This window comes from Pan paniscus, chromosome 22 (assembly GCF_029289425.2).
Source record: "Pan paniscus chromosome 22, NHGRI_mPanPan1-v2.0_pri, whole genome shotgun sequence".
In the NCBI taxonomy this organism is placed as follows: domain Eukaryota; kingdom Metazoa; phylum Chordata; class Mammalia; order Primates; family Hominidae; genus Pan; species Pan paniscus.
Genome location: NC_073271.2, coordinates 41,015,242 through 41,026,307, shown reverse-complemented (window position 1 = coordinate 41,026,307; position 11,066 = coordinate 41,015,242). Strand labels below are relative to the sequence as shown.

General features: G+C 60.8%; 1 protein-coding gene across 5 annotated transcripts in view; it reads right to left on the bottom strand.

Moving 5' to 3' along the window:
* Window positions 1-459: 459 nt before the first annotated feature.
* The window catches only part of SLX9 (SLX9 ribosome biogenesis factor), a 40,840-nt gene continuing 30,233 nt past the window's right edge, over window positions 460-11,066 (bottom strand). Inside the window, exons 5-8 of one of the 5 annotated variants that reach the window (XR_010111079.1) lie at window positions 9,902-10,128; window positions 9,359-9,418; window positions 5,891-5,959; window positions 2,732-2,798 (exon numbers count right to left, since the gene is read on the bottom strand). Coding sequence is in view for 4 of the 5 variants with exons in the window: in XM_063601282.1 (XP_063457352.1) it covers window positions 9,912-10,128 (217 nt within the window). In the remaining variant the exon portion in view is untranslated. Of the gene's footprint in view, window positions 2,799-5,890; window positions 5,960-9,358; window positions 9,419-9,901; window positions 10,129-11,066 lie in introns of those variants that run through there. The other 4 variants (XM_034948155.3, XM_034948156.3, XM_063601282.1 and 1 more) reach the window with 4 other exon arrangements.

The window sequence follows — 11,066 nt, the reverse complement described above, 5'->3', positions numbered from 1 at the left end:
CCCCAGGTGTCTGTCCAGAGAACGCACACACCCCATCCTCCGCCTGCAGCCTCCCTCTCAATGGTGGCCAGGAGCGCTCAGCTGACAGCCACGGAGAACCCCACGCTTGGACGCTCTTCTGTCACGGGATGACCCTGCCCCAGCTGTGGCCTCAGCTGAGGGTTGGGCTCTGCACCTGCAAAGAATGCTGGGGTGGCACCCCCGCAAATACTATCAAGGGCTACTTTCCTGGGACAATCTGCATCCATCTCAGCCGATGGGACACCTGCTGCCACTCCTGCCCAGCCAAGTACCCGTCGCTGTCCTTCCACGGCACCCTCCTCCACACGACTCTCAGGCACCGCCGGGGGCTGCTTACCCAGGGAGGAGTTAGAGGCCCCTGAGCCCGCAAGGATCCCTAGAAGAGGGGCTGCGAGCCACAACCAGACAGGAGTCATTTCAAAACCAGGAAGCAAGAAGCATTTTTACATTTTTAATTTTTAGAGACAGGATCACCCTGTCACCCAGGTGGGAGTGCCGTGGCGCAATCTTGACTCACTATAGCCACGGCCTCCTAGGCTCAAGCAATCCTCCCACCTCAGCCTCCCTAGTAGCTGACTACAGGCACGCACCACCACGCCCGGCTAATTTTTGTATTTTGTCAAGATGGGGTCTCACTATGTTGGCTGGTCTTGAACTCCTGGCCTCAAGTGATACGCCTGCCTTGGCCTCCCCAAGTGCTGGGACTACAGGTGTGCACCACTGCGCCCGGCCAGGTTTCTCACAAGAAACCCAGACCGTGGGATTGGGATGCTGGAGGAAGTGGAAGCCGCCCCCGCCGCCTCCCCACCGCGCTGTGCTCTGTGCATCCCGGACGCTGTTCCCGACACGCGCTTGACACACGCTCCACAGGCGCTCCACACGCGCCCCACACGCACTCAACACTCGCTCAACACGTGCCCCACACGCACTCAACACTCGCTCAACACGCGCCCCACACGCACTCAACACTCGCTCAACACGCGCCCAACACGCGCTCCACACGCACTCCACACTCGCTCCACACGCGCCCCACACGCCTCCACACTCACCCCACACTCGCTCCACATGCGCTCCACCACAGGAATGGTTTTGTCGCGAGCACTGGTTTGTGAGCAGCTCCTCTGAAGCGAGAAGCCCGTTCTCTAAGGAGCTGGGGCTGGGCAGCCAAGCCAGCCCCGGCCGAGGGAGCATGGGATCTGCTGCCTATGGCTCCTGTACGCCCGTCTGTCCCATCGGCCGGGGCCTTGGAGGGTGTCCGGGCTGTCTCTGTGGATGCCGTGTCTGCTCGTGTCAGGGAAGGGCCAGGACACTGAACAGAAGGGACACAGGCTCCAACTCGCCTCGGCCACCCACTCACCAGGCAGCCTTGGCGGGGCTGCTGGGGCTATGAATCCTAAGCAGGCAGCAGGGCCAGAGGAGGTCGGACCATGGGGGCTCACAACAAGAGGGGCTGTGCATAGGGGCCACCCACATGCCCTGGAGCCAGGAGGCTCCGGAGTCCCTGGGACCACCCCCACTCCAGGCAGCCTGGGAAGGCTCAGGGTGCTGGGCCCCCACCTGGGAGCTGAGAGTGGTCCTGCTCTGCACTTCCCAGACACTCTGAGTGGGGTACACCACCACATCCAGCCTGCCCAGCCCCGCTGCAGGACATGGGCCAGCGAGGCCCTGCAGGGCCCTGGGACGGGGGGAGCTCGGGCAGGGGGAGCCAAGCTGGGCCTCAGGGGCCTGGGGACGCACCACCCCCTTGCTTTCCACAACCTGAAAAGAAGGACTGATCAGTCACTGATTCACAGTCCAAAAACCAACCCCCAAATCCCAGGGCTTCCAGCAACAAAGGAGGACCTCTCTCACTTCCGGGTCAGCAAGAGCTTCAGGGCTGGGCCCACTCCGCGTCTCCTCCCTGCAGAAGGACCCTCTGCTCTCCGCCCCCAGAGCAAGGCAGTGGGCTGCCTGGGTGTGGAGCAGCTGGGTAGGGTGAGGGCAATGGGTGGGGTGGGGGGGTGCAGCCCACGGGGTGCAGACAACAGGCGAGGAGCAGGCCGGGGGCCTTGCCAGGGCCATCTGTGTCCCTGGTCACTGAGGGTGGCAGGGGAGACTGGAAGGGAAACAGACCCCCAGGTGGGGAAGGCCCTGAGCCAGCCCCCACGGCAGCCCCTGCAGGCCTCAGTGCTCCTGGATCCCACCAGGGCCGCAGCAAGAACCGAGGCTGAAGCAAATCAGGGCGGCCGGTGGCACAGCTGGGGCCACACCCAGGCACAATTCCTTCCCAACACAGCCAGCAGACTATCTTGGGGGCACCAGTGCCTGCTCAGGGATGGACTTGGGGCCTCCACAACTGCAGTCCCCACAAACCCAGTGCACGGTCCACCCTGACTGCGTGGGGACTGGGGCCCCCAGTGGAGAGATGTGGCTTGTTGTCCTGAGGAGAGCAGGGGCAGCTGTCCCAGGGTGTGCCCAGCCCTGTGAATCAGGGAAGCAGCTCATGGGAACGGCCCTGGCAGTGCAGGGGAAGTTCACAGAGCCATTTATTGAGCCCCACAACCGACCAGAGGGAAGGGCGTCCACCAGGCTCAGGCCATGGTCCTTGAGGGGCCGGCGCTCTCTACTTGGCCCACACGTGTCCTGAGGAGTTGTGGCATGCCCGCTGCCCTGGTCAGAGCTGGCCGCCATCTTCCAGCTGCATCTGCCGGGCCAGCGTCTGCCCGATGGCCACCAGGGGGCTGGCTCTGTAGGCCGGACTGGCCAGCAGCTCCTGAAACCGGGTCCTTTCTTCCTCGCTGAAAGAATGGAGACCACAGATCAGCAGGCAGGAACCCCCGGACCCCTCAGCACCCCCAGCATCTGACACAGCTCAGCCCCTCAACACCCGGAAACGTCAGACACCGAAATGAATGGCAGAGGCCTGGGGCCACCACGGGACTGAGTACTGGGGCCTCGGAAACTTCCGGCAGGAGGGGAGAGGCTGCCCCGGGCCCTCCTCGTGGCCACGTGCATCCGAGAGCCCTGGCAGTGCCCACTGTGGGGTCTGCCGTTGAGGTGTCGCCTGGCCAGCAAGTCTGGGGCTGACGGGGCTGCTGCCAAGGCTGAGAAACGGGGCGGCGACTCACAAGCCCTGCAGACTCACACCTTACATAAGAGATGGCTCGCTCCACGGGCAACCAAAACAGGTGCACACGGAGGAGAGCCGAGAGCCGAGACCCGAGAGCCTGAGCCGGCAGAGGCCTGCGGCAGAGTGGGGCGCGGCAGCCCCAGATGGGTGCCACGGCGACGACCCAGCACAGCACCAGCTCACCCCAGCCGCCACCCAGCCCGGCGGCCACTCAGCTCCTGCTCTAAACCCGGAGCAGCCAGCTGCATGCCAGAGAGCTGCCCTGTGGAACACAAAAGGTGACCTGGGTCCCCTCTCAGGCACAGAAGCCTCGGGGGCAGCCCCCAGACGGGCTCTGCCGCAGCTGCCAAGAGGCCCTGAGCCTGGTGGCGGGGAGGTGGGGCCTGTACCCCTCCGGCCTGTGTGCCCCGTGTGCACGGAGCCTTGTGCAAGGCTGGACCACACTGGCCCTAGTTTCCTGGGCAGTTGACAAGGCTCCTTCACACCCCACTGGATGACTGCCTGGGCGGGGTGCCTACACACCAGAGCCACAGAGGACAGTGGGGCTGGGGCCGTCTCCACAGCAGGAGGCGGTCAGGGCTCTGCTGGTCACTAACCACCACCTCCTCCTGTCACTGCCACCCTGGCCCCAGCATGGCAGCTGGGGCTGTCCCCGTAAAGTCAGGGTGAAATGCCCCAGTCACAGCCTGGACATCACTAGTGATCTCTGGGGCTACCAGGACCCAACAAGGCCCCACCTGGGGCAACTGAGGAGCTGAGGCCAGGGGAAGGCCCAGGCCAGGTTCTTAGCACTGTGGTCCATTGGGCAGAGTCCTGGGTCAGAGCTGGGGAAGGAAAGGAGCCGTGACAGTGACACTTGGAAGCGAAGCTGCACGGGGAGGGGCTGCAGGGGGAGCCTGTGCCTGCGCCTGAGTTTAGACACTATGGGACACGGGTTCGGTGCCCCTGGCACTGTGTGGCTCCCATGCTGGGCCAGGCCTCCAGATGCCATCCTGGACAACCGTAAACAGAGACCCATAGACGGGGCCTCCCACCTGAGAGAAAAGCCCTTCCTTGGTTTCGTACTCAGAGGAGCAGCCTTGGGGCACAGACCACCAGCTCCAGGAGCTACAAGGCTCATGCTCAACATGAAGCCCCCAGGGGAGCATGACCCAGGGAGGGGAACACTCTTGCTTCCCACTGGGATCTTGGGATCGAAGGATCCAAGCCACTCAAACACCTGAGCCCTGTCCACACGCGCCAGAAAGCACCATGGACATGAAAGGGAACAGTCCTCTGGCTCCAAAACACGGAGTGAACAAGGGGCCTCCTGCTCTCCTCTCAGAAGCAGCGAGAAACCAAACTCGATCTTTGATGAAACCAGGAGACCTGTTAACCTGAGCTGCTTCAAAATGCCGCGACTGCAAGGACATGGGGGCACCAAGGGGTGCGGGCGACAGACAGTCTGCGAGAGGGAAACCCGTCGCCCTGTCCAGGCAGGGAGGGGCTCCCTGGACCAGGCTGTGCACTGGGGAGAGGCGGAGAGGGAGGCCAGGCAGGACGATGGCCACACGGAGAGGGCTCTGCTGTTCGCAAACTGTCTCCAGACAAGACTGGCCTGGGAAGAACTCAGTTCATAAACAGAGAAGCAGAAACCAAAGAGGACAAACACAAAGATCTACGGGAAGACCCTGCTCCTCAGGAGGCCGAGGCAGGAGGATCGCTGCAGCCCAGGAGGCGGAGGCTGCAGTGAGCCTTGATCACACCTCTGCACTCCAGCTTGGGCCACAGAGCAAGGAACTGTCTCTAAAAAATAAAAATAAAAACTTTTTAAAAAACTAAAAAAGACAGTTTACTATACTATCTATACTTCACCTAGACCCTACAAAGTGTCTAGAGTAAAAATGGATTATAGAACACGAGATGGAAGACAAATAGATTAGAGAGATCCAGTAAGTGCATAATTGGTGCCCCTGAAGAAGGGCCAAGACAATAAAGAAATCTTTGGAGCTACCATTCGACACCACCTTCCCAACATAACTGTACTCACAAAACAGACACCAGCTTCTAAACATAATCGTACTCACAAAACAGACTTCAGATTCTAAACTGGAAGGGCACAACGGGCCTCGGTAGAAACTGACACAAAATGTTCCCTACTGATAAATACCTTAGCAAAGTCATTTCAAAAACAAAGAAAAAAAATCATTCCAGTAGCTAACTAAAACCATCTTACAAGGGTGTAAAATGTGGCTCTCTCAGTGGAAACTGGAGCTGAGTCTACAAAGAGGCAAGAGCGTGGTCTGGAGATTTTTGTACCCAAGAGGACAACTGAGTACAAATTTCTGCAAATCAGTGTCCTAGCCCTGCTAACTGGAGGCCGCAGTGCCCAGCCACAGAACCAAACATACCATCCAGATTTCACCCAGCCAGCGGAGGGGAGGGGCGGAGACGGGGCTGCGTCCACCCATCATTTTAGATCCATGACTCCCCTTGGAAGCCTTCCTGGGAGGCGGGACTTGACCCAGGGCCACAGGACCTGACTGCACTGAAAAGCCCCCCTGGAGCAGACAGGCAGGAGCCAGCGGAGCAGCATGGAGGGGACTAGAGGCACGGGCGGGGCTCTCAGCCGCTGAACCCCTGGGAGGGCAGGCTGGAGGCGCTCAGGACCCCTGGAGAGGGCGGGGTGAGGGCACACAGGAGCTGAACCCCTGGAGAGGGTGGGCGGGGTGAGGGCACATAGGAGCTGAACCCCTGGAGAGGGTGGGCAGGTGCACTCACAGAAGCTGCTGTCTCTGGGCTGCGCTCATCCGGCTGAGCTCTGAGGGCCGGGGCTTGTTGCTCTCCCTGCTGTGGACACAGAGAAGCCACGTCAGTCAGCATCCAGCATCCCCTAAACACCTTCCCGTGGGCAGAGGCTGGCTCCTCCCTTCTTAGAGCAGACGTCGTGGTGGCCAGAGGTGACCAAACCACTGCAGAACCACAAGTTCCAAGCTGCACTGTGGCCGTGGAGGCGGGACCTGGACGAGCAGTGCAACTGCCTGACCGTCCTGTGACCGCCCCAGACAAGCAGTGCAACTGCCTGACCGTCCTGTGACCGCCCCGGACAAGCAGTGCAACTGCCTGACTGTCCTGTGACCGCGAGCCCCAAGCTGCTCCCTGTGGAATCTGGTGACTCCTGCAGCTCCTCCTGGCTCCATGGGACATGGAGGGAGTGGTCAGCCAGGAACACGTCTCACGATATACAGCGTCTCCACCCCACCTGCCTGGCCAGGGCAGGCTACGCAGACACCTCACACTTCGGGCCAAAGGACCCTGGCAGGCACAGCCGGTCCCACTCCCGCAGTACACACCACTTCCCAGGAAGGCTGAGTCACCCACCCAAGCCTACACGTCCCCAAGTCCTCTCTTTAGAAGAAGGCGCACGCTGTGCTACAGTGGGAAGCTGCACCTGCCCTCCTGATGACTGAACTTGGGGACAGGGGCGTGGACCCACCGTAGATCCTGCCCTGCCTGCACCTGCGGGGGGTGCCAACGAGCACTGCAGTCCCCCATGGACAGGTGGAGGAACTGAGGAGGTTTCCTGAGTGCTGCTGGCTATTTCCTTTAGTCCTGGGATCTCCAAACCACCGAGCTGGGCCTTGACTAAGGGCACGGGCGGGCCAGGACACTCTCATCTCTGACGTCCACCCCAGGCAGGCTCCGGCTGCCCGCGGAGCTTCTCACCCTCAGTTAACCGTGGGAATCTTCGGGAGCTCGCCTGCACTCCCTGTGGTCAGCCGGCCAAGGCAGCCGCCCACCTGGCCCAATGTTCACATGGGACAGCGACCGGGGCCTTAAAAGGAACAGAGAACCCGCAAGGCCACACCAGGCACCTTCTCAGATCTGCCGTCCACACAGTGAGATGGGACCCAGACGACGGCGGGAAGGCAGAGCCGCGGAGTCCTCAGACCAGCCCTACACTTAGCCTCGGGCCAGGAGACTTCATCTTTTATTCATGGATCTCTTAAAATATGAACGACAGACATTTTGTGTCTGCCCAAAATAGCCCTCAGCGCCCGCTTTCTTTTAACCCTAGCTCTGCGCTGATTTGGAGAAGGACTCAGTCCCCATCCCTTCCTGCTCAGATGACAGTGGCAGATGACAGCCCCTTGCATCTCCCGTCCCCTCTGCCCGCTCAAAGCCACAGCTCCATTCATTGCAGGGGCTCTGCCGGGGCTGACGACATCTCCCCACGGCCTCTCCTGGGCCAGCGTTGCCCCGATGCAGAAGCTCTGCCCCCCTGGCCAGCCGACCCCCTTCCTGTGTCCACCCCCGAGCAGCAGCTCCCTCACTGACTGCCCAGAGCTGTCCCGGGTCCCCACCCTTGCAGAAGCCATCAGCGTGGGGCCCCCTCCTCTAGGTGCACCCCTGGTGCCAGGGCTCTGGGCAGCCACGTGCTGGGGTCAGGAGACCTGAGCCCGGGTCCAGGACAGCCTTCCTGGTTGGGGAAACCTCGGGCCCTGGAGCTGCACCCTCACTTTAAGAGATGAACTAGCAGTGGGGGTGGGACCAATGCCTCCCAAGGTCCCAAAGCAGAGGAGCTGCACCCAGTGGCACCTCCCCTCCCCACTGCAGGGACAGTCCCCCACCCACGTGTCCCACACCCCATCCTCCCAGGCGGGACGCACAGCCTCCCAGTGGGGTTTCCGGAGTTCAGGGCCCCGGGGACAGAGTGCTGGGCAGTTACCGTCATGGGCCAAGGGCAAGCACCAGCAGGGACGGACGTGACTCCACGAGGCCTAACAGCAGGAAGCCGAGGAGGAATTGGAGCCTAACTCCGCCCAGTGTGGACCCTCACCAGCCCCCACGGCACTCCCTCCAGGCAGGAGCAGCGGTGTCACCACCACTCCCCGCCCGACAATCACCCACAAAGCGCACACAGGAGGTGGAGGTCCAGAGCGTGGGGGGTCCCCTCCCGACAATCGCCCACAAAGCGCACACAGGAGGCGGAGGTCCAGAGTGTGGGGGGTCCCCTCCTGACAATCGCCCACAAAGCGCACACAGGAGGTGGAGGTCCAGAGCGTGGGGGTCACCGGGGTCAAGTGTCGCTCGATGCCTGCTTCCCAGCCAGGAGTGACGTGGACCCCAAACACGGGCCCTGCCCTGGCCTCTGAGATTCCAGCTCTGCATCCCGCACCCCAGGGGCATGAGGCCCTCAGGGGAGGGCGCCAGGACAGGGGATTGAGGGGACTGGGTTGGGAGGGGACTGAGGGGACTGAGGGTTGGGAGGGGCCGTGGGGCAAGGACCCAATGCTTGGGTTCCACAAGGACAGCTCTGCCAGCCCAAGCCATATGTTCTCCCCGCTAGGTGGGAAGGGGAGAAGTGAGAGACAGAGCTCCAGGCTGGGAGGGAGAGGCTGTCCACCCTCCAGCCTCCCAGGCCACTGGTGCTCGCCTGCTGACCCCTCAAGCCCAAAGCACATCAGAGTCCAAGAGTGGTGGTCAGTGGGGCAGACCTGCCTGCCGGGACCAAGGTGCAGTTCCCAGAGATACGGCCCACTGCCCAGGCACGCCAAACCCCAGATCCTGGGACAGGCGCACCGAGCCCCAGATCTCAGGGTCTCAGACCTCCTGCAATACCAGGGCCAGAGCTCCCTAGAGAAACAGCAGGACTGGCAGGAGATGTCCAAGATGCGCCTGGGTTACCTGTTGGTGCTCGGCAGTGGGAAAGAGCTAAAAATACGACCCCGACGTCAATGGGGCCAAAGGGAGCTGGAGGCAACTGCAAGAACTCCCAGCGGCCAATGCTGGAACAGTTTCGGCACCAAAATCAAGTAACAGTGTGTGTAAACTAAACATCCATCTGTCCAGACCAACACCGACGCATGAGCGACACATACACGGGGAGAAGAGACAAAGCTCCTTTCCCAGCAGGATTCCAAACAGTCTCTGTCACTGCTGTGTCTTCCAGGAGGTGGAGCACAACCCCCACCCCGAGGCCAGGGCTGCAGAGCGACTTCCTCCCAAAGCGGACAGCATGGAGGGGGGGCCTCAATCCAGCAGGGGCAAGCTCAGCCTCACGGTGAGTCAGGTGATGGTGTGCCCAATACAGTGAAGTGACAGTGGCACTTTGCCTCTGGGGGCTTCCTCCCCAAACCCAGTCCCTTCTTGTACCCATGAGAAAAACATCAGACAGATCTCAGCTGACGGGCAGCTTCCTCAGAACAGTCAAGGTCATTAAAACCAAGAGGAGTCTGAGAAACTCACAGCCAAGAGGGGCCGAGGGAGCCGTGACATCTGAATGTCACGTGGGATCCTGGACGGATCCTGAGGCAGAAAGAGTCCGTTAGGGAAAAATGAAGGACACCTAAGGTATGGGCTTTAGTTAACTATTAATTACTTAACGCTCACTATTTCTCTGTTGATACTGGTTCCTTCCATGTGACGAACGTACCACACTCATGTCAGAGCAACAGCATGTGGGGACGGGGGAGCTGCACGGAGCTCTTGGCACCATCTTTGCCATTTTTCTACAAATCTAAAGCCTGTCTAAAATAGGGCTGATTCCAAGAGCTCCCCCAGGGTCAGGAGGCACTGCTGCCTGAGCCACATCTGAGGAGGGACGGGGACTCCCAGTGACAGGAGGCTCTCAGGGCTGAGAGCAGATGGGCCTTCCCAGCCCAGAGCCCCGCAGGGAGGCAGGGGCACATCCTCCTCGGCCTGGGGGCTGGGTGTTGATACAGCCCTCTCCCTTCTGGGAGCGCCAAGCACATTTTTCAGATGAGAAAACTGAAAACAGGGAAAGGATACTTGACCAGGGTCACATTTTTTGTCCAAGAACCAGGAATGTTCGGTTGTCACATCTCCACTCCGGGCGGCCGCTCCTATTCTGGACCCAGTGCTCTGGTGCCTCCGCCGCGGGATGCCAGCCTGGAGCTGACTGGGCCTGCAGCGCGTGACCTGCCACCCTCAAGCCTGGGCAGCTAGGCCATGAAAGGATGGACCCCAGGTTTGACACTGCACACAGCCCCTGCTTTCTGCCCAGATGGAAAGTTAGTAGGAGAAAGAAAATTTATTTTTTAAACAGCAAAATTAGGCCGGGCGCGGTGGCTCACGCCTGTAATCCTAGCACTTTGGGAGGCCGAGGTGGGTGGATCACGAGGTCAGGAGATCTAGATCATCCTGGCTAACATGGCGAAACCCCGTCTCCACTAAAAATACAAAAAATTAGCCAGGTATGGTGGCAGGCACCTGTAGTCCCACCTACTCGGGAGGCTGAGGCAGGAGGAGAATGGTGTGAACCCGGGAGGCGGAGCTTGCAGTGAGCCAAGATCGTGCCACTGCACTCCAGCCTGGGCGACACAGCAAGACTCCGTCTCAAAAAAAAAAAAAAAAAAAAAGCATAGAGATGACACAAATGAATGAGGAAGGCCCAGAAGCTGAGACAGAACAGAGTGGTCCGGCCTCTTTCCAGCCCTGAAAGCTGGGCTGTGGCTACACAGGCCCCGCCTGAGCCCAGAGCCTCAGCACCCACACCTGGGCGGTGCCTTCCAGCCACAGGGGAAGGGCAGAGGCTGCTCTCCTTTCACGTGCATGTGACCCAGGCACAAAGAGCCTGAAAGCCAAGCTCCCGGGAGAGGGGCGCCACAGGCAGCAGCTTATCAGCAGGCTGCATCCCCTGCGAGGTGACAGGGAGGGTCATGCAGCCGCTGCCCTCCTGGTTGAGCCGTCCTGGGGTGCACACACCACAGCAGGCTGGCACACGGAACACTGTCCACATTGTCAGGGCACATGCAACCTGCCACTGGCAAATGGCTCACTGGGTGGCGGGGTTGCGTCACCGGGTGGCGGTATCTTCATTGGGTGGTGGGGTTGCGTCACTGGGGGTTGTGTCACTGGGGGTTGCGTCACTGGGTGGCAGGGTTGTGTCACTGGGGGTTGCGTCACTGGGTGGCGGGGTTGTGTCACTGGGTGA